Source organism: Balaenoptera physalus, assembly GCF_965194825.1.
Source record: "Balaenoptera physalus genome assembly, chromosome: 13".
Classification (NCBI taxonomy): Eukaryota; Metazoa; Chordata; class Mammalia; order Artiodactyla; family Balaenopteridae; genus Balaenoptera; species Balaenoptera physalus.
The window spans coordinates 99,145,630-99,171,453 of NC_138892.1; the positions used below are offsets into that span (position 1 = coordinate 99,145,630).

The 25,824-nt window shown below is 45.3% G+C and overlaps 1 protein-coding gene across 5 annotated transcripts in view; it reads right to left on the minus strand.

Annotated features, from left to right (window-relative positions):
• ETV6 (ETS variant transcription factor 6) overlaps positions 1 to 25,824 on the minus strand; it is a 241,270-nt gene that overhangs the window by 47,034 nt on the left and 168,412 nt on the right. For all 5 annotated transcript variants that reach the window (XM_082420284.1, XM_082420282.1, XM_082420281.1 and 2 more), the window contains one exon: positions 3,117 to 3,281. In XM_082420284.1, coding sequence (XP_082276410.1) covers positions 3,117 to 3,281 — 165 coding nt within the window. The remainder of the gene's footprint in view (positions 1 to 3,116; positions 3,282 to 25,824) is intronic.

Below are 25,824 nucleotides of genomic sequence, written 5' to 3' on the forward strand. Positions count from 1 at the left end.
CGGAAGTATTATTATTGTGGCGTCACTGATCCTATTCTGGACTTCAGCATCTTGCATGAGGACCGTAGCAATAGCACTGTATCTAGCTCCCCTGCTTTTAGCGACCCAATAAATCCACCCTATGCACTGATGGCAAATGTCTATACCAAAGGGAGAGCTCCAATCATATCATTCTCCTGATCAAAACCTTTCCGTGGTTTCCCATTACCTGCAAAATAACATCCAATCTCCTTAACCTGGGCTTTAAGGTACTCTCAGGTTGGGTCATAATTCAACCAATATTTATTGAGTGCTGACTGAATGCTGCGCTAGATGCTGGAGACATGGCAGCTTAACAGGACACAGCCCTGTCCAAACTGAACTCTCTACTCTGGGAGAGGATACGGAATAGAAAACAATCACGTGTAACACAGTGTGTGACTCAGGTGTGTGTGTGTGTGTGTGTGTGTGTGTGTGTCAGGGGCCATGACAGAATTAGGAAATGCTCTGAGATAAAAGAGGACCAGCACGTCACCCAGACTGAGGCGGGGAGAGGTGGAGGAAAGCAAGGTGGGGTGGAATCAGGGATGCAGGGATGGGAGCCAGGGAGAGCATTCCTGGAGAAAGTAGCAGAACTTGAAACATGAAGAGGCAAGCAGACAAGCGAGGGGGGCGGTGATGAGTGGCGATGAACAGTGTCTAGCTCATGTGGCCTCCTCTCTTAGTTCCTCCTCCACACAAACTGGCCTCAACACCTTTCCTTACCTACCTCTTGCTCACCTTTCAAAGCTTTCAAAGTCCGGCTCCACTACCACACCACTGAGCCCCATTGGACAACCCAACTGGAAATCGTCTCTCTATCCCTCAAGTCCTTCAGCCCAAACTTCTGTCCTCTGGTGTGGAGCTGCCCAGGGAACACTCACGGAATGAATTTCTACTGCCCCCTCCTAACCGTGGCTACGGCACCACGTCCCGACTATCGCACCAGCCTTATGCTGCCTCTTCCATCCGTAGGGGGGCTTCCTCACCGCCACCCAAACGCACTAAGTTAATGCTGCTCCAGTGACCCACCCACTCAGTTCCATCCTTCACGCCCCAGACCAGCTTCACTCCTGCTTTCTTGAGACCCACCCGACTCTGCTCTCTCCTTCCCCAGCTCCCTGTGCCTTCAGGTTCAGTGCAATCCTGGCTCCAACTGGGCAGCAGGCTCCTGCCCACCTTCCCACGTGGCCCACCCGGCGAAGACCTGACAAAGTGGCAAGGGCGTACTGACAGCTTTTGTGTATCTTCGCTCCCAGCTTTGAGCAGAGAGAACCTAGTTTCACAAGGAAAGTTGAGAGGTCACCGGAGAGAAAAATAAATCAGCAACAAAAAGGAACACCTGAGATATGGTGGGGGGAAGGCAGATTTACAAAGACTCTGGGAGGAAAGCGTGCCCAAGGTCTAAGTCAAATCAAGTTAAAACACATCACTGTGTTTTCCCCTGTTTGCCTGACATGAGTAATTTCTCCGGAACCCTGAAGAGTTACAGCTCTTTTCCTCCAGATAGGTAACTTTGCCCCTTTGAGTTTCCACTGGAACAGAAAAGGGAAGTGTTTTTGCATTAAATTAAAAGGAACTACTGAGGTTCCTTTTAGGTTAGTTTTATTTATTTCTTTATATCATTGTTTTATGGTTTTCTTATTCTGAGGCTATAGAAAGAATCAGTGATTGAAGACCAAATGTTTCAGGTAGGTTTGTGTCCCTTATAAAACCATAGCAATGATCTGTTTTTCAGCCTTAATATAAGTTTTCAAGTTTCCATTAACATCTATACTTCTGGGGGAACCTTCCCCTTTATCATTTCCTCATATAAACGGTTCTGCTGCAATTGGGAAAAGCTGGGGCGATACTGTCCCATACACACCCTTATCTTACCCTCTGTGATAGGGCTGTTTCCTCGTGGCGGTTAGCTAGTGTATTAACTCCCGGCCAGCCTCCAGGAGTAAATCGGGGTGAACGTAGCTGGGCAGTATGGCAAGACCTGCTCCGGGACCCCTGTCCTCAGTCAAGGAAGACAGGGTCTCTGCCAGACAAGTTGCATCAAAGTGGGGCTGGCGGTGAGACTTGACAGAGGGAGGGCCCATCAGTCCTTGAATAACTGCCCTCAAGAGGCAGAAACCTGAGACCAAAGTTCCCCTTGGACATATGGAGTTCCCAAATCTCTACATCAAAATATCCATCAAGTGTGAGAAATGAAGTTGGAAAGTATATTTGAAACCTTACCCAAGTCAGGAATACACTTTGCAGGTACAAAAGCTCCTTACTGAATGAAACCTTCCCATGTGGGTTCAGGAGCCCTTATTTTGACAAATCTTTCTAGTTAGATGCGTTGCTTATATTTTTCAGGGGTTCTACAAGCTACAAGATGCATTACTTCAAAGAATTCAGTACTTCTAAAGGAAATCTCTTGAAGCCCTGGGCATTTGTTTCTAAACTTGCCTGGGCTACTAGGATCTCCACCTTTCCCAGCCCTTCTCTCTTGTTCCCTCGATTCTTCTTTCCTTTCTACTCCTCCAACCTCAGCAGTGCTCATTCCCCTTCCTCTGCTGTCTTTTGTTATTTTGTTTTTGTTTTTGTTTTCTTTGGCTGCACCATGCGGCATGTGGGATCTTAGTTCCCTGACCAGGGATCAAACCCGCGTCCCCTGCATTGGGAGTGCAGAGTCTTAACCACTGGACCTCCAGGGAAGTCTTCCTGTCTTTGTTTTTAACTGAGCAGTTTGCAATCTACACTCACGCTCAAGTATCTCTTGTAAAAGTCTTCAGAATCAGAAGCCAGGCAGAGAGAGAGGGCCAGAATGCATTTTCTTCCTTATTTGGTGGTACAATGAGATCCCTTAAGTTCCAGGGTCTATAGGTCTGAACTGGGTTACTTCTCCTAACCTTAGAAGTTTCCCCTGGACCTGGAAATTCTTCCTCTTCTCCCCTCAAACTGGCCTACGTCAGCAGGATCTGTCCTCTCCTAAGCTGGGTCACTGTCCTTGCATTCACGGTGACCTGATGTGGAGATCTCTTGGGAGGGTAAGTGGTGACAAAGGCCAACTCTGGCTACCAGACTTTCCAGGCTGAGCCCATGTCCAGAGTCCAGACTCTCACCTGAATGAGGAGACCGGTAGCGAAAGTCCTCTTTGGTCAGGAGCAGGAGAGCTTTGCCATTCATCTCAAACGTGTTGCTGTCAATTGGCCTTAGAGAAAACTCATTTTCAGCCCACTTGAGCCACTGGGCTACGTCATCTCTGCTCCAGTACATTGGCTGCAAGCCTGTTGGAGAGACAGCAAGGCAGAAAGAAAAGAGAGAGAAAAAAAAAAGGTCTTGTCAGTTAGACAGTTGAAATAAAGGGAAAAGATTTCCGAATGGTTAATGAAATTGAGTCTCCATATCTGAAGAGCCCTTAGGTTCCACTCTGAATCCCAGGTAAAACTCAAGCTTCATGAGTGGCAAAGTGCGATATCAAATGAACTTTTTATTTAGAGGCAAAATGGGGGAAAAAAAAATCCCTTTTTATGTCTTTAAGGAACCGTAGGTCTCACAGCCCTGTTCTTCCTTGCCCGGCTCCAGCTCCGGGGGTGTCTGGATTCCTGGTCTGCCCTGAAGGAGCAGCTGTATAGTGGGCCTGAAGCACCTGAGGGGGCTCAGAGTCATGACAAATGTCAGTGTGCTTTGGAGGCGACTTCAGAATCAGAGCTGATCTGATTGTAGCCCAGCGTCCTTTCAAAGTGAGAATGTTCCAGAGCGGGGCTTGACCTTCCAGAGATGCCAAATAATGCAGTGTTCCCTGAAACTTCTTCCAGGAAGAGCAACTCGCTCGCCTCTGGGAAGCTATCAGGCTAGCCTCTGGGAATGAGAGGGCAAGGTAAGGATGAAAGGTCTTTCGCCTGTTTACTGTACTTGCTGATGTCAGAACTTCCTGGTAGGGGTGGTACTTGAACTCTGAGTAGGACCAGGAGTGGGTTAAAGGGAGGGCAGCCACTGAGGCGGAGAGCATGGCTCGGGCTGGGTCTCTGTCTGGAAGCCTGATGGTGAATCTATGTTTTTATTTGATTTTGCAGTTGTGGGAAATCTTGGACATATCATTCAAGTGGTTTAGAACAGTTGTTCTCAAAGTATGATACCGGGACCCTTCAGGGTTCCCAAGACCTTTTCAGGGTGTCTATGAAGTCAAGACTCTTTTCATAACAATATTAAGAGGTTATCTGCCTTTTTCATTCTCATTCCTTCATGAGCATACGGTGGAATTTTCTAGAGGCTACACAACATGTGATATTACAGCAGACATGAGAATCCATCCATTTTCTATGAAGCTGGACATTAAAGAGACTTGCAAAAAATGTAAAACAATGCCACTCTTTTACTAATTTTTTTTGGTTTTGGAAAATATATTCATAAATATATTTATGTTATATACTTGGCTTATTATTTTTCAGTGAGTTAACCAATATTTTTACATATATTATAACAAATACTTAAAATTTTCAGTTTTAATTTCCAATATGGTAAATATAGATAGATATAAGCCACATGAGCAAAGCTCTGTGGGGTCTTCAATAATTTTAAAGAATCAAAAGAAATCCTGAAACCAAGCTGTTTGGGAACTGATGGTAGTTAGAAGAAGCTAGATGCTCAAGAGTGCTTTATTCTCTAAAATATCGTATGAATTAATAGTTCAAATACGACAGAATCAGTGTTTGCTAAGAGGAGCTTCAGTCTCTCTATTTAGTTACTTCAGCTTGCTAAGGAGACTCCAAGTGTGTCCTCTGACAGTGTCCTTCGGTTTGATCCTGGAAAGAAGCACCTTTCGTCCCTATGTCAGGCATGACAAAGAACTGTCTGGTCTATTTGGATGGGCTGCTTTTCCTCCCGGGTGGACTGGGAAATGGAATGGCTCAGATGCCCTTGAGAAGATCCAGGGCCTCTGGGCATGACAACTGGCTCTGTCTTCCAGGTGGTTTCTTTGCAAAGTCTAGTTTTAAAGAATGGCAGCTGGCTTCCTTGGACTCTGGGGAAGTCTCTTTGAAACTGGTCCACTGTGTAGGGTACCAGTAAAGCACTATGGGCACTGAAATAATTAGAGATGGGCATTGAGAGTTTTTTCCTTGGTTTTTAAGTTTTATGATTTTTTTTTTCACGTGAAAAAAGGGGCATTGTAAAATAATAACGTGTAGTACGTTACTGCTCTATGATCTTTAGAATAAACACAGCCACTAAAGAATTCAAGGTTTTGTTTTGGACTCTTGACTGGGCCAACAAGCAATGCCTATTAAAAATGGCCCTCAGCTTCCCTGGTCGTGCAGTGGTTAAGAATCCACCTACCAACGGAGGGGACACGGGTTCGAGCCCTGGTCCGGGAAGACCCCACATGCCACGGAGCAACTAAGCCCGTGCACCACAACTACTGAGCCTGCGCTCTAGAGCCCGCGAGCCACAGCTACTGAGCCCGTGAGCCACAACTACTGAGCCCGCGAGCCACAACTGAGCCCACGTGCCACAACTACTGAAGCCTGCATGCCTAGAGCCCGTGCTCCACAACAAGAGAAGCCACTGCAATGAGAAGCCCATGCACTGCAACAAAGAGTAGCCCCCGCTCACCGCAACTAGAGAAAGCCTGCCCGTAGCAATGAAGACCCAACACAGCCAAAAATAAAATAACATTAAAAAAAAAAAAAAAAGGTCCTTGGGACATGGATGGACTTGGAGGGCCTTATGCTAAGTGAAATAAGGTAGAGAAAGACAAATACTGAATGATATCACTTATATGTGGCATCTAAAAAATACAACAAACTAGTGAATATAACAAAAAAGAAGCAGACTCACAGATACAGAGAACTAGCGGTTACCACTAGTGGGGGGATGCAATATAGGGGTCGGGCGGTGGGAGGTACAAACTACTGGGTGTAAGAGGCTCAAGGACGTATTGTACAACATGGGGAATATAGGCAATATTTGGTAATAACTGTAACCTTTAAGAGTTGCATTTTTAGGGACTTCCCTGGTGGTACGGTAGATGGGACTCCACGCTCCCAATGCAGGGGGTCCGGGTTCGGTCCCTGGTCAGGGAACTAGATCCCACATGCATACTGCAACTGAGGAGGCCACGTGCCACAACTAAGGAGCCCGTGAGCCGCAACTAAGAAGCCCACCTGCTACAACTAAGACCTGGTGCAACCAAATAAATAATACATTAAAAAACAAAAAAAATTGCATTTTTAAAAAGTTAAAAAAAAAAAGGTCCTTGGAGATAGGAGGTAACCCAGCTCTTTCCAATGACCTTGAAAGTGCATATCTGGGATCACTGTGAGGTGTGTGTGTGTGTGTGTGTGTGTGTGTGTGTGTGTGTGTGAAAATGGTTCAGCAAGACCTCGACTTTTGAACTGGTTAGAAAAAAAACAACACAAACCCTTAGAGTTGACTTCCTACAGTCAATGGGGTCACCTCTGAACGGGAACAGCAGAGTGATTAGTTATTAGGGACTTTTCCCTTCTCCTTCACACAAGGGGCAAGAGCACAGCCGGCCCTTAGGGGACGAATGTGAGGACCAGCCAAGCGTGGCCTAAGGAACTGCCTCGGGGCAAGAGGGCCACAGAGCAGAAGATGCTTGCTCAGAAACAGGAAAAAGGACGGGGTAACTTATTGGAAGAGGGAGTGCCAAAGCAAAAACAGAACCGAATCCCGCTCGGGAGGGGAAATGAGAGTAAAATGCTGAAGTTTCTGCAGAGGAGACACTGAAGCGAGGGAGGCGGGTGAGAAGGGGGTGGGTACACAAGTAGTAATTTGAGGTTCTTTATATTCTATGGAAGAAAATACGCATGAGTAATCTTTTCCCTTAAATACAAGAAGAGCCGCACACTCCAAACAGCCCTGCCGGTTAAGAACAACTGTTTCTCTTTTCACTTCCCATTAATCTCTCCCACAGCCCGGCCCCCGAAGCAAGCGGAGCCATCACGTGGAAACCCCCTCACCAGGGACCGACTGAATGCTTGTGGGCTAAGGGGACCTGGCGAGTCACAGTCTGTCCCGGGAACACCGCGGCAATCCTAGCAGTTGTACAAAAGTGACCCCGACAGACTAGGCTGCCTGCTGGCGGCCAGGCAATAAACTAATCAGAATCACCGCTCTTCCAAAGAGAGAACGCGGACGCACTCACCGAGCCGGAAAGAGGTCTGATAAACTTTGGTGTTCAAAGTCAAGTCCCACTGCTATACCCTTTTCAATTCAATAGAATAAAAAGGTCCTGGTGTAGGATGCGCTCTGCCATTCTAATTGAGGAAAAAGAAGCCTCCTTTCCTCAAACCTCAGGGCCCTAAGGCCTGGGTGTTACAGCCTTGGATGGAGAGGTCACTCCCATCGAATCAGGACCATTTAATTCACTTAATAGTCACCCAGCACCATTTTGAGCACTTTATAATTATCAGTTCATTTGATTGCATGCTCACAGTAACCTATGAGAGAGGGTTTCAGTTGACGAAACTAAGGCCCAGTGCATTTAAGGGATTTGCCCAAAGGCACATGACCACAGTGACCAAAAAAACAAGAGGAGCTGAGATTTCGAACCCAGGGCACCGGGTTTCCGAGTCTGTGCTCTTATCCACCACATTCTGCTGACCCGTGTATTTCCCATCCAGATTCAGAATGCAGATTGATTTTCAACATCTATTGGGGATTCCGAAAAGACTGAGTGAATTGAATCCTCCCCCTCCGAGACTTTGATCCTGGGAGGTTTCTCAAGTTATCAACAGACTAAAAATAGAGCAAAAAAAAACCCCTGTAGATCCCTGGAGAAATAGATTTATACATGGGAAGATGAGGGAGGTGTAGGCGAGACTCTGCTTTTAATGCATCCAGGAATAAGGCTCTACCGTCACTAGCTACTTGCTCACAGGCACTTGCTGTGCACACACCGAGCCTGTGTAGACAGTTGCTAGTGTAACAGAACACGGGCAAGACCAGGGAGGAACGCGTCACATGTAACTTGTTTTACAGTTATGTCTTGCAATGTTAGCTCAACAAAGTTGGAGAATATACATGTTAATGATCACTAGTAAAAAGAAAAGACAGAGAGACCATTATTCCATACCTACATCATGCTACTCCCTGGGCGCATAACAAGCCTGTAAAACCCACCCTAAGACCCGCATTTTTAACGCCAATTAATTTCAGAGCATAGCTGAGAAGGATTTTTCACAGAAGAAATGAACTGCTATGATTAAGAAAATTACTAAGAGTTCCACCGCACTTTTTTTCCCAAGTGGGTCAAGTCAAGTTCATGGGGCCGTACCCTTCAATGACATACCCGGACCCTTAAACTTCCTTGTGATACCTCTCCAATTCCATGTTCAAAGAAGCAGCCACATTCATCAGTACACTCTTAGCCTCGATTCAGACCTTTTGAGTTATGTTTAAACTAACGACGGAAAGCATGCTGCGAGATAGGAGCCTGGATTTTATTCCCAGATCTGCCATTAATTAACATGTGATGCTGGGCCGGCCACTCAGTTTCTCTTTGGTTCAGTGGCTTCATCTGTAAAACGAGGGGCTTAGAGTATGTGATCTCTCTTCCCTTCTGGGTTTAATACGGTCAAGACGCTCCCATTTAACTTGAATCCTAAAACCCAAAGAATACAAGCAGCCGGGACCCTTTTTCTACAGAGCTACTCCATGCTCACGACAATGACCCTGAGATTTTGTAACTTCCTGAAGGCTCCTCTGAATCACGGAAAACAGATTAAGTTACTTTAAATAGAGTTTGGTTGCTTACGAGTATTTTTTTATATTCTAATTCTTGGAAAAGTTATAACCCGGTAACGGCAATAATAACATTTTAAGAAGGTGTTTTCACGTGTATGACCTCAGGTAATTCTCCAAAAAGCCCTGTGAAACCCACTGTAGTCTCATTTCAATTTAACAGATGAGGAAACAGAGGCTCAGAGTCATTAGAGGATGTTGCTGGTTTGCGTAATACTCAGTTCAAGCTCTTTTGCTATAGCAAACATTCATCAAAAACACCCTTTATCCTAAACGTTCTGTATACACAGGAACTGGCTGCAGATTCTGTGGCTTAGAGGACAGAATCGTAGAAGACAACTCCCACTGCCTCTTATTCATTAGGCAGCTGAAGCTGGGAAAAGTTAAGAGATTGAACCAGGATCAAGCTGCCCCAGGTTCCCTGACTCTTTCCAACCTCCCACCGTGTCTCGATGACACTGAACAGTTCCGTAACCCTTGACATAGTGAGGAAGGTTATCACTTCCTTGCTTAGTCATCTTGCCTTAAGATTAAACATCCTTCATTGGTCCAAACAGAAGTTCTGTACTGCCTTTTTTAGAGCCTTACAGGCCTGCCTGCCTCCTCTGGAGATACTATTTGGCTCCCATACCTAAAAGTAGTACCAGAAGCAGGTCTAGAACCTTTCTATCTCTGGACAATGTTTTTGTTCATAATAATAGCTAACAATTATTGAGCATTTACGTGAGTCTTCACTACAACGATTATTCCTTCTCGTTTTGTAGAGGAGAAAACTGCCACACACAGTAGATGGAAATGATGGTGCTGGGATTGAAAACCAGGCCCCAACTCTTAACACCCCACCATATGGATTCTCCAGTTGCCCTCCGTATCGAGGTTCCACATCCAACCAACTGCGGATCAAAAATACTCAGAAAAAAAATTCCAGAAAGTTCCCAAAAGCAAAACTTGAATTTGCTGTGTGCTGGCAACTATTTACATAGTGTTTACTTTGTAGTCACAACAAATTACATAGCATTTGCACTGTGTTAGGTATTATAAGTAATCTAGAGATGATTTAAAGTATATGGGAGGATGTGTGTAGGGTATATGCAAATACTACACGAGTTCATATAAGGGACTTGAGCATCTGTGGATTTTGGTATCTGAGGGGGTCCTGGAACCAATCCCCCCATGCGGATACCCAGGGATGTCTGTAACAGCAAACACTTACCAGCATTTACTGTGTGAAAGGCACTGTTCTAAATGCCTTCTGTATGCAACTCATTTAATCCCCACAGCAATCCTGTACGATAGAAACATTCACTATCCTCATTTACAGAGGAGAAAACTGGAGCACTGAGAAGTTAAGTGATGCAGCCAAAGTCACATACCCAGTGGAAGAGCCAATATTTGAACCCAGTTGGTCTAGCCCGAAGTCCATATTTACTGACTCCTTGCCTCTCTGTCTAAGGTTATTTGGTGTTTTGGCAGGACATCAAGTTAAATTCAGGATTTAAAAAAAGAGAGAGAGAGAAAAAAAAAAAAAAGTTTCAGTGATTGTGTGAACTTTCACAGTGGTTAAACATGTAGTCACAGAGCACCAGCACGGAAACTCTACTTCCCAGCTGTGTGATCTCGGACAAGTTTCTTAACCTCTCTGTGTCTCACTTGCCTCAACTGGAGAATGGGACAACTTTCAACTCGTGAAGCAAGTGCCACTGAATCATAGATGACATGCTTGTCAAATTGGCAGATGACATAAAGCTAGGATAGAGTAAGATGATACAAATGATGATGATATAAAATACAAAGGACAGTATTTGGCATAGAGCAAAAGCACTTAACAGTTATTTACCATTATCATTTTTATAATCTCCCTACCCTGCACATATATGGCTGCTGTTTGGAACCCAACTGTAAGAATGTCTATTAATCCGTATTAGATTTCATCTTGCTATTTTCCATCATCATCCCAGCCTGCAGCAGTCCCTCCAGGTCTGGACCTCTCTCTAGTATCATCAATACTTTGTAGCTGCATGTCGTCTGTGGTTTTGATTAGCACCTGTCACCTCAACAGGTTACTGACAAAGTGCTGCTTAGGTGAGGGCTGACATGAGAGCACTCTGGTGACACGGCAGTCACCTCCTTGCAGGTGGAGACTGATACAGTTACTGGCTCCGTTTGGGTGCAGGTGTTCAATTATCAACGCACGGAAATACTCGGATATTTGGACTACATCTTTCCAGCTCAGCCATAAATGGAACCATCTGAAATTCAAATAAAATGCTTTCTTGATGTCCAGAAATACAATAACTACAAAGTTACAGCAACCTTATTTAAGAAGATGAAGAGAAGGAGAAGGTGGTTGGTTCCTAAGGGATAACTTTTTCCTAAGTGCTTATAACATATATGTTGGAAAATCTCTCCTGAGTTTCATCTAAAAGTTGTAACAGGTTAGCTGTTTTTAGTCTGTACATACTGCCTTTTTTCCTTTTTCGACTCTGAGTGTCAGGTAAACAACGGCTCATATTCTTTCTTTTAGTGCCTCTTCCATTTCCCGCAGTGCTTAGGGATCACTGTCAGTGGCCTTTCACCCTTGCAAGTCCTTTATTCTGGGATGTCATTTGTCTGGGCCGAGAGCCTTGAATTTATTTAGAACAACTTAGATTCACTTTTACAATCAATTCACCCATCTTGGGCTTCAATTCCCTCATGTCAGTTTGCACTACCTGTTTCAGTCTGACAATCACCCTCCTTGATGGAAGAGAGGGAAGAAAGAGAGAAGTTGCCCAGTTTTGTTTTCTGTTTGCCACCCAACCCAATCTGCATGCTGATACCGTGCTTATTCTTTTACTGCCCCTCCAAACACAGCTTTCTTAAGCATCTCCCATAGTTTTTAGCTCACTTAGTTTTAACATTCTAGACCTAAAAATCTCTCCTTTATATGTTAAATTGTTTTGTTGTTGAGGTACAGTTGATGTATAATATTATATACGTTATAGGTATATAGTAATCCACAATTTTTAAAGATTATACTCCACTTACAGTTGTTATAAAATATTGGCTATATTCCCTGTGCTGTACAATATATCCTTGTAGCTTATTTATTTTACACATAGTAGTTTGTATCCCTTCTTCCCATACCCTTACATTTCTCCTCCCCCCTCCCCTCTCCCCACTGGCGACCACTGGTTTGTTCTCTATATCTGTGAGTCTGCTTCTTTTTTTAATTATATTCACTAGTTTGTTGTATTTTTTAGATTCCACATATAAATGATATCATATAGTGTTTGTCTTTCTCTGTCTGACTTGTTTCACTTAGCATAAGGCCCTCCAGGTACATCATGCTGTTGTAAACGACAGAATTTCATTTTTTGTTTTTAAAAAGATTTCATTTTCAGTAACTTGTTCTTTCATCCACTATATACATCTTTTAAAAAATCTGAGCTCATTAGAGTGGCACACAGAAAACAGTGGGAAGATAAATTGGCATGATCTTTCTAGTAAATAACTTGGTGATAGTTTAAGAGCCCTGTAAATGTTAACTTCCGAGAATCTAGCTTAAGAAAATAATTTAGGATACAGAGAAATCGTTCATGCACAAAGATGTTCATTGCAGTGTTATTTTTAATAGTGAAAAACTGGGAACATCAATAAGGAAATAGTTAAGTAAACTATAAACAACATCTCTGGTTAGAAAATTATGCAGCCAATAACATAGTATTTATAAAGAGTATCTATTCATATGGAAAATCACAAAATAGCATGTGTGCATATATAGTATAATCTCAAACAACTTACAGAAAAATATTATAATGCAACATAAAAATATTAACAGCAACTGTCACTCAACTGAGTTACAGGTGATGTTTACTATCTCCTTTTCATTTTTTATTTCCCAATTCTCTCTATTAAGCATGTATTACTTTCATATTTAAAAGGATCTATTTAAAAATTGAGCTCATCAGAGAAGGTCCCCTCATCAGCCTCATCCGATTCTTTAGTTGTCTTCCTCCCTTCTCATGCCCTGTGTAGTTGATATGTCAGAATTTCATTTGCAAAAGCACCCTGATTCTCTAGACTCGGTTTTAGCCCCTTTCAGATCATGGGCCCATAGGTAGTCTTCCCCTCAATTTAAGTCATTTCCCTTCTTCAAGTCAAGAAAACACATCTGCTCATGCCTTTCAATTCCCTACCCAATTCCAAGATGATGTTTTCATTCTCACCGAAATTTCCACCATTTCTCCTTCGCCAGCCAATTCCTCCTCATTTGTCAGACATGTGTGCAAATTAGCAGTGCCCCTCATTGCTGCTTCTACCTTCTGGGAGATCAAATTGCTGACTGGTAGGTGCATGTGTTAAGAGTTAAAACGTGCATGTGGGGCTTCCCTGGTAGCGCAGTGGTTGAGAGTCTGCCTGCCAATGCAGGGGACACGGGTTCGAGCCCTGGTCTGGGAGGATCCCACATGCCGCGGAGCAGCTGGGCCCGTGAGCCACAATTACTGAGCCTGCCCGTCTGGAGCCTGTGCTCCACAACAAGAGAGGCCGCGATAGTGAGAGGCCTGCGCACCGCGATGAAGAGTGGCCCCCGCTCGCCGCAACTAGAGAAAGCCCTCGCACAGAAACGAAGATCCAACACAGCCATAAATAAAATAAACAAACAAACATACAAACAAACAAAAAACGTGCATGTGTGTAGCTGAAGGCGATTTCAGTGATTCTCACATCATGCTTGGCACACGACGGTCCCCTGGTAATGCCAGACTGTATGGCCAAAGAACCCAAATACTAGTACCCCACCTTGGGCCAGCTCCGCAGCCTGTCACTGCCACCCTCTCCTACCAACATTCTCACCAGGTGGGACACCTCTGATCTGTGCAGTTCACTGCCATTACCAGATGCTTCTCAGACAGGTTGGGACCTGGGACCCACTGCTGCAGTGCTTGCACCTGGAGAAGCGTCTCAGGGGGCAACAAAATACAAAGAAACTATAAGGGACTAAATATAACTGCGTGCATGGGCAGTTGGGGTAAATTATGGACAATAAGATACAAAAAGACCAGAAAGCCCAACTGCCACTTCTGAAGAGCCAGGAACAAAAGCAAGGTGTCCGGAGCAAAAGCGGGGTCCTGCACATGCCCCCTGCACTCAACACCGCAAAGGGGTGGGCAAACTATCTAAGCCACCCCTTCAGCCCAACCCCCTGGACACACCCCTACCCTCACCCCATATAAGGAACCAGCTCGCCTCCCCGCTCGGAGAGTAAGCAAGGGAAGGTGCTACTTGTTTTCACTCCCCACTGCTGCAGCAGGGGCCCCAATAAAGCCTTGCCTGAATTTCTTGTCTGGTCTCTTATCAATTTCTATTGATTAAGGAGGCCAAGAACCCTGGTGGTAACACTTCCACATTCATGGCATCCCAGCAACTATTCTGTGAGGGAGCTTAGGTTGGCACAACTGTATTTGTAGAAGAAACTGAAACTCAGGGAGGTTGAGGGACTTTCCCAAGGTCACAGCGGGCCTCAGACCAGAACTCCAGCTCCTGGTCTTCTGTATATGTCCAGTGAACTTCCTCTGGGTCAAAGGAAATAAAGGATATAAAAGCCCCTTGCACTTTAATGCACTATAAAAGGCACTGTAAAAATGCAAAAGAATTAGGAATAATAAATCATAACTCAACTGTGGCAGGTTGAGTTGCAGGTCTGGTTTAGCTGCAGATCCAGAACGCGGAGCCCTTTCTCACCTCTGAAAAGGGGGTGGAGTGGGCAGGGTTTCTTAGGATAAATAAACGCTCCAAAATAAAAAAAAGTATCATCAGAGCCTATTAAGCTGCTGCTTCCCAGAGCACTTCCCAGGGGTCTTTCCTGACTCCTTACCCTTCCCCATAGGCTGAGCGCCCCTGGCCCACACTGCAGACCTGGGTAGATTCTGACAAGCTCCGGCATTCCCGTTCCTCTGGGTCTGCCTCTAACTCTGGATGTGTTATTTGCTCAAATCTGCTCTCAGCACACAAATTCTGTCACTAGGGGATGTTCCAAAACATTTCCTAGTTTTTGTCCTCAAGGTTACCCTGTATCTCAGCACTCAGTTTCCAAGTGGAGGTTAGAAGGTTATTCTGGTGTCTTCTCAGCTAAAACCCCAAGAGCAAGAATACTACACATTCATGTTTAGATCCAAAGTCCTCTTCTGTTCCCTGGAAAACTTTTTCCTTATAAACTTCATTTTGTGGACTTTTCTGGCTTTCACTCAGTTTTAGCCACAAAGGGGTTTTTATCAGCAAACCTGTTGACAGCAAAACTGGCCCAGGGCCTCCTACTCATTCTCACAAACACGAGTTGGACCATTCCTCCTCATTTCTGCCTCTGGGCAGCAAGCCCAATGTGGAGAGAGGCATGGAATATTTTAGATAAAAACCTGGGTTGTGGAGTCAAACAGTCCTGAGTTCAAATACTGGTTCTGCCACCTGCCCAGTAGCCTTGGGTAAGTTACATCTCTGAACCTCAGCTTCCCCAGCAGTCAAATGGGGCCAAGAATAGTACTTACTTCCTAGGGCAAATTTAAATATGGAGTGAGATAACCGAAATAAAGATTCTGCACCGTGCCTGGTACACGGGAAGTGCTCAGTGCCTTTTGGGGGGTTGGGCAGGGCAGATTTGTTGTATTTTGTCACATGTCTTTGGGAGACTGAAATACCTTCTGCAGCTCACTGGGGCCTCAGAAGCTGGAGCAAGGGTTCTTGGGAGCCATGTGAAGGGTCTAGCAGGAGCTACGAGCCCAGCACAGGGCTTTAAGGAGGGGGCTGGTGTTATGCATGTGCAGGCTGGGAAGCAGGTGAGAGGCCAGAGGAAGGAAGGCTGGGTTAAGAGCTCACTCAGGTCTGGGATTAGGGTAAGACAAGTGAGGCACTCACTTCGGATGTAAAATTTAAGGTAGTGCCAGAAAACTCAGGAATCACAAAAAGTAATGATAGTTTAATGCGTTATTTTAAAATCAAAATAAATGCAAACATTCACAATGAACAAAATATCAACGTTTTACCTAAAGTTACATTGAAAGGAGAGATGACGGTGATGGTGTCGTGATAAAGAAGACTAGGGCAGTTGAGAGCAGTACTTCTTAAGTTCAGGAGGTAACGGTCCCCTTTGAGAATTCAGTGAGAGCTACCGACCCTCTTTGGAAATGCATAGACCCACGCACACCAATATTCGCCTGCCATTTTCAAGTTGGTGGACTAACTCAAATTTACCTACGGACGCTTACAGGATCAGTTTAGAACTGATTTTAGCCTCGTTCATGCAAGTAGGTCTGATGAGATGGTCTAGGGATATAATGCAAAAACCACATTAGGTTTGAGGAGAGAAACACACACACATCTCTTCTGACATTCTGGGGAGGAGAAGAGCACAGAGAAGCAGGCAGGCTGCCCTCCTCTCACTCTGAAATTGGTGGGGGGAAGGGTGGCATGGGCAATGAAATGATGAAAGCCAACTTGGGTGTCATTTCCTTGTGAAAGGCACACACCTGACCTTAAAGACAAAATGTCCCCTCTTCGGGTAGTTTAGAACTCATTGCTAACATATTGCAAGTTTTTATTCATACCGGTGAAGGTTAATCGCTGCAAATTAATTTATGAATGTGAGGCAACTGGGCTGACCTAGCGAGAGACCCTTGAAAGACGAATTTCTCAAGGAAGGAGGCAATTAAGGGCAGAATTTCTCAAACTGCAGGGCAGAGAGATACGTTTTTATTTTCAACTTTCCTGATATTTATGCACACAAAAAAGCCCAATTTTAAGAAGAAATAAGTATGTAGGAAAAATAGATACGAAGAGAGTTGAAATGTTCCCCAAATAGATTTAGCAAGCAAATGGAAACTGGTCGTGGAAAGCTGGTGCAAGGTTTTTTAATCCTCCATAGAAATGGATGGGGTACAGAGAATCTAAAGATCTTGTTGGATTTGCACGATCCACAGAACACAGACGATCTACTATGGGTGTCCGTATAAACGGGAATGAGTATCCTTTCTGACCCCTTTTGCTCTTTTAAACCGCACAGGATCATCTCCTGTGCCTGCCGGTCTGCAGAACATTCCTCTGCAAAGTGTACCAAGAGCAGAACTCATTCTCGTTCTGGACGGGCAGGGGCTCTTCCGTGTGCGGTTCAGCCACGCTTGGTCCCTCCCCTCCCGGATTCTCTTTATTCCAAGGAAACTAAAAAGCAGGCTGCCTTTCCTCAGGATGGAGAGTCCCTATGATCCCTGCATCCTCTGAGGAGACCAGGAGGCTGGAGGTGGAGGGGAGACTCTAAGAAGCATTTACCTTTCACCATGCTAACTCCACAGACCTCAGCAACATGCCCAGGGCCCAAAAGGCAGATTGCACCAGGGGTTCAAGCAACCGAACACACTTGTGTCAATAAAGCAATGCTTTTCTGGAAAACGTCTTCTTTGCAGGAGAATTCCACCCCCACCCCCCACAACTCCTTCCTTCTTTTCTTCCCTGACTCTTTGGGGAGGGATTCCAGTGTTTTCGAAGGCCCTGAGGCTGTTCGAGAAGATGCTGATTCCGCGGGAGGAAGGTCAGGTGGCCTGTGAGCACAGGCGGGGTGAAATCACTTCAGCGGCGTCGCAGAGGCCTCGTGAAACGAAACACATCACACTTGGAGAAGCAACTTCTGTTTCAATATAATTTTGTGTGTGAGTGTGCGTGTACGTGTGTGTCAAGATTACTCTCCTCTCCTCATCCCCTCGTCCCTTCTTTACCGAGGACTCACGGGGAAATGTGAATCTACTTTCAGAGATGGATTTACCTAAAAAGCTGTAGTCTTTGTTTCTCACCAGTTATATTCTCCAGTATCAGAGTTGTGAAGGTTACTAATCCCTGGATTTCCAGGTTTAAGATGATCACTTGCAGTCAGGAAAATCTAAAAACCAAACCAAACCAAACCAAGCCCTTGCCCCCTAACAGAGCAGCGGACACACAGGCGGAGGCAGGGACACACACCTTCCGCTTTACCCCCGGCCCCAGAGGCTGGGAGGTGGGGTGACTGGGCCGGCTCAGGGGCCAAAGCGGACCCTCCCTGGCCGGCTCAGGGGTCAAAGGGGCACCGAGGGACCCTCCCTGGCCACAAAATGTCTTTTTCTTTGGCTCTGTCATCCGGTCTGAAGTTATATATTATTCACTCCTTTGGATGAAGGCACGGAGACCTCTGTGGGAGGCAACGCTGGTCAAAGGAACACATGGAATCAATATCATCGTTCACACTTCAGCTTTGTTACGTCGTCGGATGAATGAGTCAGAGGAAAGAGTGAGCAACTCTCAAGTTTTAAGGCTAGTGGGGGTCGCCACAGCCCAGCGGCAGGAGGCTAGAGGCACCAAGAGGAACGAGACTTGCACACTTTCACCTGCAGGGGTTACGGCTTCTGACTCTCCAAGGAGCTTTCCGTTCTGCACTAGACAAGGCGTGAGCGCTACAATAGAGACATGAGCGTTCTGAGCTCCGGAGAGGCCTGGGTCCCTCCTGTGAACAGAACGAGCGGCACCTCACTCACGACACGAGGAATGTTCACTCACAAAGTGCACATGTGCTTCTGAGAGGCTGGGCAGAGTGGGGGCCAGGGCAAGGTCTCCAGGTGCTCGCAGGCTGACCTCCTACTGTCCTGCTATTTATAAAGCATGTTGCCTACTTGAGTTTCTTGGCAGGAATTGCTAATTTGCTGGAAATATTAAAATTTTCCTTTCGCAACTTTATTATAAAATGAGATTCAAATCCTGTCTCTGGCACCTGCTAGCTCAGCAGCTATAGAGGGTTGAAAGGTGGCCCCCAAAAGACGTGTTTGTGTTCTGACCCCTAGAACCTGCGAATGTGGCCTTGCTTGAAAAAAGACCTTTGCAGATGTAATTAAGGATCTCGAGATGAGATCATCCTGGATTATTTGGGGGCCTTAAGTGTAATGACAAGGGTCCTCATGAGAGAACACGGAGGAGAGACACAGAAGAGGAGACAGCCGCGTGAGGACAGAGGCAGCCGCGTGAGGACAGAGGCAGCCGCCTGAGGACAGAGGCAGCCGCGTGAGGACAGAGGCAGAGGTCGGAGTGGTGCAGACCCAAGCTTGCTTATTAGTTTTTCTTCTTCACAGGCTCCTATTAATCACATATTGAAATTACTTTGCCCCTCTTCAATATCTGTCCCTTTCTCTTGAAATGTATCTCTTTTTTTTACTTTTAAAATGTTCCAGGTTGTCTCCTTCCGTTTCTCTTAAAAATTACCTTTTGTATATGTTCTTCTTGTATTCTTACTAGTTTACTCTTCGTTACTTTCATTTAAAATTCTTTCCTGAGTTCCGTCATCTCATTTCTAAGTTTTCCTAATTCTGATTTATGTTGGGTTTTTTTCCCCCCATGTTTTATATCATTTTCTTAATGTCTTTCAGCTCATGTGGACATAGGTCACAGTTCTGAATTTTTCCAAAGCCATGTCTTTTTGGCATGCTTTCTTTAGAAATATTATCCTGTTCTGATTTTCTTTTATCTTATAAAAACTTTGTATGGGATTTGAACTCACTGCTTTTCTATTGCTTGTTTCCCTGTAAAATTAATTTTCCTGAACTTTTAGAACATGGTGCCATTCTAACTTTACAAAGCTCTCTCTTCCATTACATTCATGTCATGTTCAAATATATGACTGCTGAAATTTCCTGGTTCTGTTTCCTTATGGGGACCTTTCCGCCTAAGTTTCTGTTGTTCCTACCCTGTTCAATTTGATTCCACTCCGGGCAGCTTCTCACTGTAGGGTCGTTCTGGAGGGGAACCTGGTTGGTTAGTTCCAGAGCTCACAGTGGCTGAAAAGCTCTAGATCCTTCAGACCTCCCTTCAGGCTACCTGTACTCATCCCTCTTGGAATCAGTAAAAGGGCCCCCACTTTCAGCTATTCCTCTCAGACTGACCCTCTATGCTTTCCTGTACTCACTATTTGGGGCTTTTCCTGTTCTAACATCTAAAAGCCCCATTGCATCTTGGGGATATCCTGTCACCTAGTTTTGTCACTGTTCATGGGTTTGAAGTTTTGCTATTGAGTTACTCTGCTCTTACCTGGCGGTCCTAAGAGATTAAAAACTATGCTGCCGCCTGTGCTGTTTCCCCAGACTCTGTCCCAGAATACTTCCTATTGGCAGGCACAGCACCCTCTGGTGTCTCATAAACAAGAGCACCGATCTTCTTGTGTCTCTTGGTGAACTGCTGCTGCGTTTTGTAGCAGTAAGCAAAAATGTGATAATTAACGTAAGGGGTACCTCATACAGAAGGCTAAAAAGCACATGAAAAAATGCTCAACATCACTAATTATTAGGGAAATGCAAATCAAAACTACGATGAGGGCTTCCCTGGCGGCGCAGTGGTTGAGAGTCTGCCTGCCAATGCAGGGGACACGGGTTCGAGCCCTGGTCTGGGAGGATCCCACATGCCGCGGAGCAACTAGGCCCGTGTGCCACAACTACTGAGCCTGCGCGTCTGGAGCCTGTGCTCCACAACAAGAGAGGCCGCGATAATGAGAGGCCCGCGCACCGCGATGAAGAATGGCCCCCACTTGCCACAACTAGAGAAAGCCCTCGCACAGAAACGAAGACCCAACACAGCCATAAATAATAAATTAATTAATTAATTTTAAAAAAAAGTGAAGCTTCTCTCCTATGTTTAAAAAAAAAAAACAAAAAAAGCTACGATGAGGTATCACCTCACACCGGTCAGAATGGCCATCATCAAAAAATCTACACACAATAAATGCTGTAGAGGGTGTGGAGAAAAGAGAATCTTCCTACACTGCTGGTGGGAATGTAAATTGGTACAGCCACTATGGAGAACAGTATGGAGGTTCCTTAAAAAACTAAAAAACAGAACTACCATGTGATCCAGAAATCCCACTCTTGGGCATATATCTGGAGAAAACCATAATTGAAAAAGATACATGCACCCCAATGTTCACTGCAGCACTATTTACAATAGCCAGGACATGGAAGCAACCTAAATGTCCATCAACAGAGGAATGGATAAAGAAGGTGTGGTACATATATACAATGGAATATTACTCAGCCATAAAAAATGAAATAATGCCATTTGCAGCAACATGGATGGACCAAGAGATTGTCATACTGAGTGAAGTAAGTCAGACAGAGAAAGACAAATATCATATGATATCGCTTATATGTGGAATCTAAAAAAAGGCTACGAATGAACTTATCTATAAAACAGAAATAGAGTTATAGATGTAGAAAACAAACTTATCATTACCAGGGATAAGGCGGGGCGGATTGGGAGATTGGGATGGACATATACACACTACTATATATAAAACAGATAACTAATAAGGACCTACTGTATAGCACAGGGAACTCTACTTAGTACTCTTTAATGGCCTATATGGGAATAGAATCTAAAAAAGAGTGGATATATGTATATGTATAACTGATTCACTTTGCTGTACACCTGAAACTAACACAACAGTGTAAATCAACTATACTCCAGTAAAAATTTTTTAAAAAATGTGAGGGGCCTCTGACCACACCAAAGGGGGTAATAGCCCCAAGTGCAGAAAGCAGAGACACAACACCCAGAGGGAAGACACAGTGTAAAATGTCTGTGAGCCTCAGTGGGCATCAACGTCAAGGCAGGGAACACACGGCTTCTCTAATTGGAAGGACTAAGGAACTATTCCAGTGAAGATACAACTTCCAAAGGGAAGGAATTTCTAGTGGGGATTAAAACAATAGCAACAATGGCAACAGTACAGACAGCTGACCTTTCACTGTCTTTCCACACTTCTTCTCACGAAAAAGTCAAGGCTGCCAGATGTCAAAAACTGCAGAATTTTAAAAAATTCACAAAGATCTGAGTGACTCAGCCTGCAGGCCAGACATCTCAGAAGTCCTAGATAATGGTGAAGATCTCCCCAAATGAGTCTTCCCCCCGGCTCCGTGACAAACTGCAGCTCAAAGAAAGATGGAGTTCTGTGTCCGTCACAGATTTCCCACAGAAGCCCGAGAAGGAGCAAGTCATCTGCTCCTCTCAGAAGGAGCCCCACAAAGCAACGAGCCGTGGGATGCCAGAGGCTCTGCAGGTGTGGCCGGTTTGCCGCCAGCTCTCACTTAGCTTTCATGCTTTTGAAAAACCTTCTTTCTCATTAGGGTTTGGTCGGTTTAGAAGACCCGACTCAACCCTGACAGGCAGGTCTCATCAGAGGCTGCAGCCACAGAATGATCATTTTAAAAAATGGCTTTTTTAATGCAGCCCTTGGAAACTTTGCAAGAAATGTATCGATTTGAGATACTCAAGCTGAACTGTCAAGCTTTGGCAAAGGGGAATAAATCTTTCCCATTCTCCGTGCCTGTTGCCAAATGCCGCTTCCAGGAAGCAATGACTGTCCTTTCGGGAAAGGAAACAAAGCTCAAATGTTCTAGCGCCTTCCCTTTACTTCACCCCCTTCTCTTGTGTCTGCTTGCAATTCACTGACCAAAGCACTTTGCAGTCATTGCTCATTTGCATGAATAGGCATCTGAACTAGTGATGCCCAAATTAGTGATGCCTGGCCGAGGCAGCTTCCTAAATAATGAGGCCTGATGGTTTCGGCAGAGCCGGGGGCCCGCGGGAAGCAGGCTCGCGGCCCGTCGTCAGGTTAAACACTCTTCCGGTTTCATAACAAAATCTCCCCTACAGACCTGGCTGTGTAAAGTGGAGGGTATATGTTCACTGAGGCTTGCGATTAATGAGATCGGGACTCAGGACCGGGGTAGGAGGGTGGGGAGAGTGCAGGAAAGAGGGACCCACGCTGGAGTGTTCTAACGCAGATGTCAGGATTAACACAGAAACTTCCTGACATCTGCTGTTTCTTTCATTTCAGTCTGGGGCGATGTCACCTGGCACTGTTCCAGGGGAATTCCCATCATTCCCATTAAAACACAGTTTGTCTAACTGTGCTGAGGGCTCCTCTGTCCATCTGTCCCCCTATTCCTCCACTCACCCAGCCATCTAACAAATTAGGCGACCCCCCGTGCACTGCATCTCGTGTCAGGTGCGGGGTACACCGAGGTGAATGACACACGGATGCTGGTAGGAAGAAAGGAATGTAAGGAGACATTGACAAGTCTGTGCATTAGTGCAAGACTGGGGAAGACTTACTGAACTGAAGGATCAGGTGACAGCTTTCCTGGCAGAGGGAACGGTGGATACAAGAACCCGGACATGTGAGAGAGCAAAGCCAGTTTGGGAAACTTTGAGTAGTTCAGTGGGACAAAACACGAGATGTTCGTGAATGTGTGTTTAATGAGGGGAGGGAGCAATAGAGCAGCTCCACGTTGATGCCTAACAGGCATGTTAGACTTAATATGTCCCAAACTGCCCTCTTGCTGTCCCCCATCTAAATCTGCCGTACCCAGTCTTTCCCATCTCAGAGAATGCCAAGTCTATTCTTCCTGTCGCCTACGCCCCACACCTTGCAGCCATCCAATCCGGCAGCAAGTGCCGTTGGCTCTGCCTTCAAAATGTATCCAGAATCTGGGATTTCTCTGGTGGTCCAGTGGTTAGGACTCCGCACTCCCAATGCAGGGGGCCTGGGTTCGATCCCTGGTTAGGGAGCTAGATCCCGCATGCTGCAAGTAAAGATCCCGTGTGCCGCAACAAAGATCCCGCGTGCCACTACTAAGACCTGGTGCAGCCAAATAAATAAATAAATATTTAAAAAAAAATGTATCCAGAATCTGACCACTCTTGTCACCTCCGCTGCTGCCACTTTAGTGCCACCCACCATCACCTCTCACCTGGATCATTGTTACTGGTGCCTAAACCGTCCCCCAGCTTCCACCCTTGTTCCCCTACAGTCCATTCTCAATATACCAGCCAGAAGGATCCATTTAAAACATGTCACTCCTCTGCTCGAAATCCCCCAGTGGCCCCCCTCTCAAGCAGAGTTACGCTCAAAAGCCTTAAAATGACCCTTGGGCTCCACATGATCTAACCCCTGTCTAAGCCCGCTTCCTCCCACCTTTCCCCTCCCTCATTCTGCTCTACCCACCCTGACCCCTTTGCTTTTCCTCACACACACCAGGCACATTCCTACCTCAGGGCCTTTGTACTTGCTGTGCGTTTAGCTGGAGTATTCTTCTCCCAGACATCCCCACTTCCTTCAAGTCCTCCCCAGACATTCCATATAAAACTACAAATCTCTGTTCTCTCACTCTTCCTTATCATCTTTCCTGCTTTATTTTCTCTGTAGCACTTATCACTATCAAATCTATATATTTTACTATTTATCTTGTTTACTATTCATTTTATTCACTAGAATGTAAACGGATTTTTTTCAACCTGCTTTGCTATTTATCTTTTTGGTGTTCACTGGATTGAAGAATATGCACATTTAAGAATCTTTTAAATGCAATTTTATACTCTGGAAAACTAAATGAAGCAAATATTACTATCATTAAAGTTATTTTATCTTGACATCCAGTCTCTGAATATGCTTGCAAAACTCCTTTGTTATGACTCCAAGGTAGACTCCTGATTAAACATATTTTGATCTTTACTGTAATTAGTTACAAGAATCTAAGATAGCAGTGAAAGAACTGTTCTAATTACTGCTATATCCCCGATGTTTCAAGCAGTTTCTGGCACATTGCAGGTGCTTAATATTTTTGAATGAATGAGAAGCTATGCCCTGTGAAGAAAAGATGGTGTATCATAGTGTGGGTTTAAATCTTGGCTCTCAACTTACTGTGTGATGTTGGGCAAGATCACACAGTTTCCTCAACTGTAAAATTGGGGTAGTAACAGGACGCACATAGGGGACTTGTGAGCACTCAGAATGTTGAGACGTGTGTAACGCTCTTAGAACAGTGCCTGGCATTGATGAGGCACTTGATAAATGTTAGCCATTTTTAGAAAGGGCCTGTTGTACTAAGGAGTTTAGACTTTATCCTAAGGCTGCTTGGAGTCACTGAAGGATTTTAAACAAGGGAGTAACATAATCAGATCTTGTTTTCCAATGGTCACTCCAGCTGCAGAGTGGAGGATGAATTAGAACAGGGCCAGACTGGTACAAGATCAGTCTGAAGGCTGTTGCAGAAATGGAGATGACAGATAACGTTAGCCTGAACTAAAGCAGAAGGAATGGAGAAAGAATGGGCTCAAGATATCACGGAGGTAGAACTGTCAGAACCTGGAGATGAGCTCAATGTGGAGGAGGCAGTCAACAACAAAATCCAGGCTTCTGACTCCTGCCACCAGACAGTGGCGTCCATCCATCCCAGGCTGCAGAGGACTGATGGGGAGAAAGTGTATTTTGTTTCACGTGAGGTGACTGTGGGCTAGCGAGGTGGAGAGGTGCAGTCCCACACAGTTGTATACATGCATCTGGTACTTAAGAGAAAAATCTAGGTGAGATCTAAAAGATATTTGGGAGTCATCACCATACTGGTGATTCTTGAAGCTACTGGAGTAGATGAGATTTAAGGAAAACATTTAAGGAGCAAACTGTTTTAAAAAAGGTGTACCCTTGAAGGGGCAGCAGGAGACAAGCCAGGGGAGAGTGGCACCTTGCAGGCCAAGACAGAGGGAGTCTCAGGAGGTAGTTAGACTCATGACGAGAGGCAAGATAAGGAGGGCCAAGGCATGTCCAGTGCATTTAGCATCAGGTGATTCTAGCCAGAGCGGAGGTGTAATGGGGGTGGAAACCAGCTCGCGGTGGGTTGAGGCAGGCATGGGAGGTGAGGAAGTGAGGAGTATAGGTAGATAATCCTTTCACAAACTTGGCTGGGAGGGGGGAAAAAGAGATGGGGTGGTAGCGAAGAGTGATGTCCAATCCAGGCAGATTTCTTTCAAGATGGAAGGGACCGGGAACGAGATGCAAATGAGAAAGAGGCTGAGAGCAGAGAAGGGAGAGGATCCCCAACTGGGGAGGCTGGGGCACAGGAGCTGAGCTCGGGGGAAAGTGCCCTGCGTGCAGCGAGGGGAGACTTCTCCCGCTGTGAATGGAGTGAGCAGTGAGCTGGGCCTGAGTGCAGACAAGCTGGGGTACTGGGGGGAAGGGGAAAGGGGGAGGGG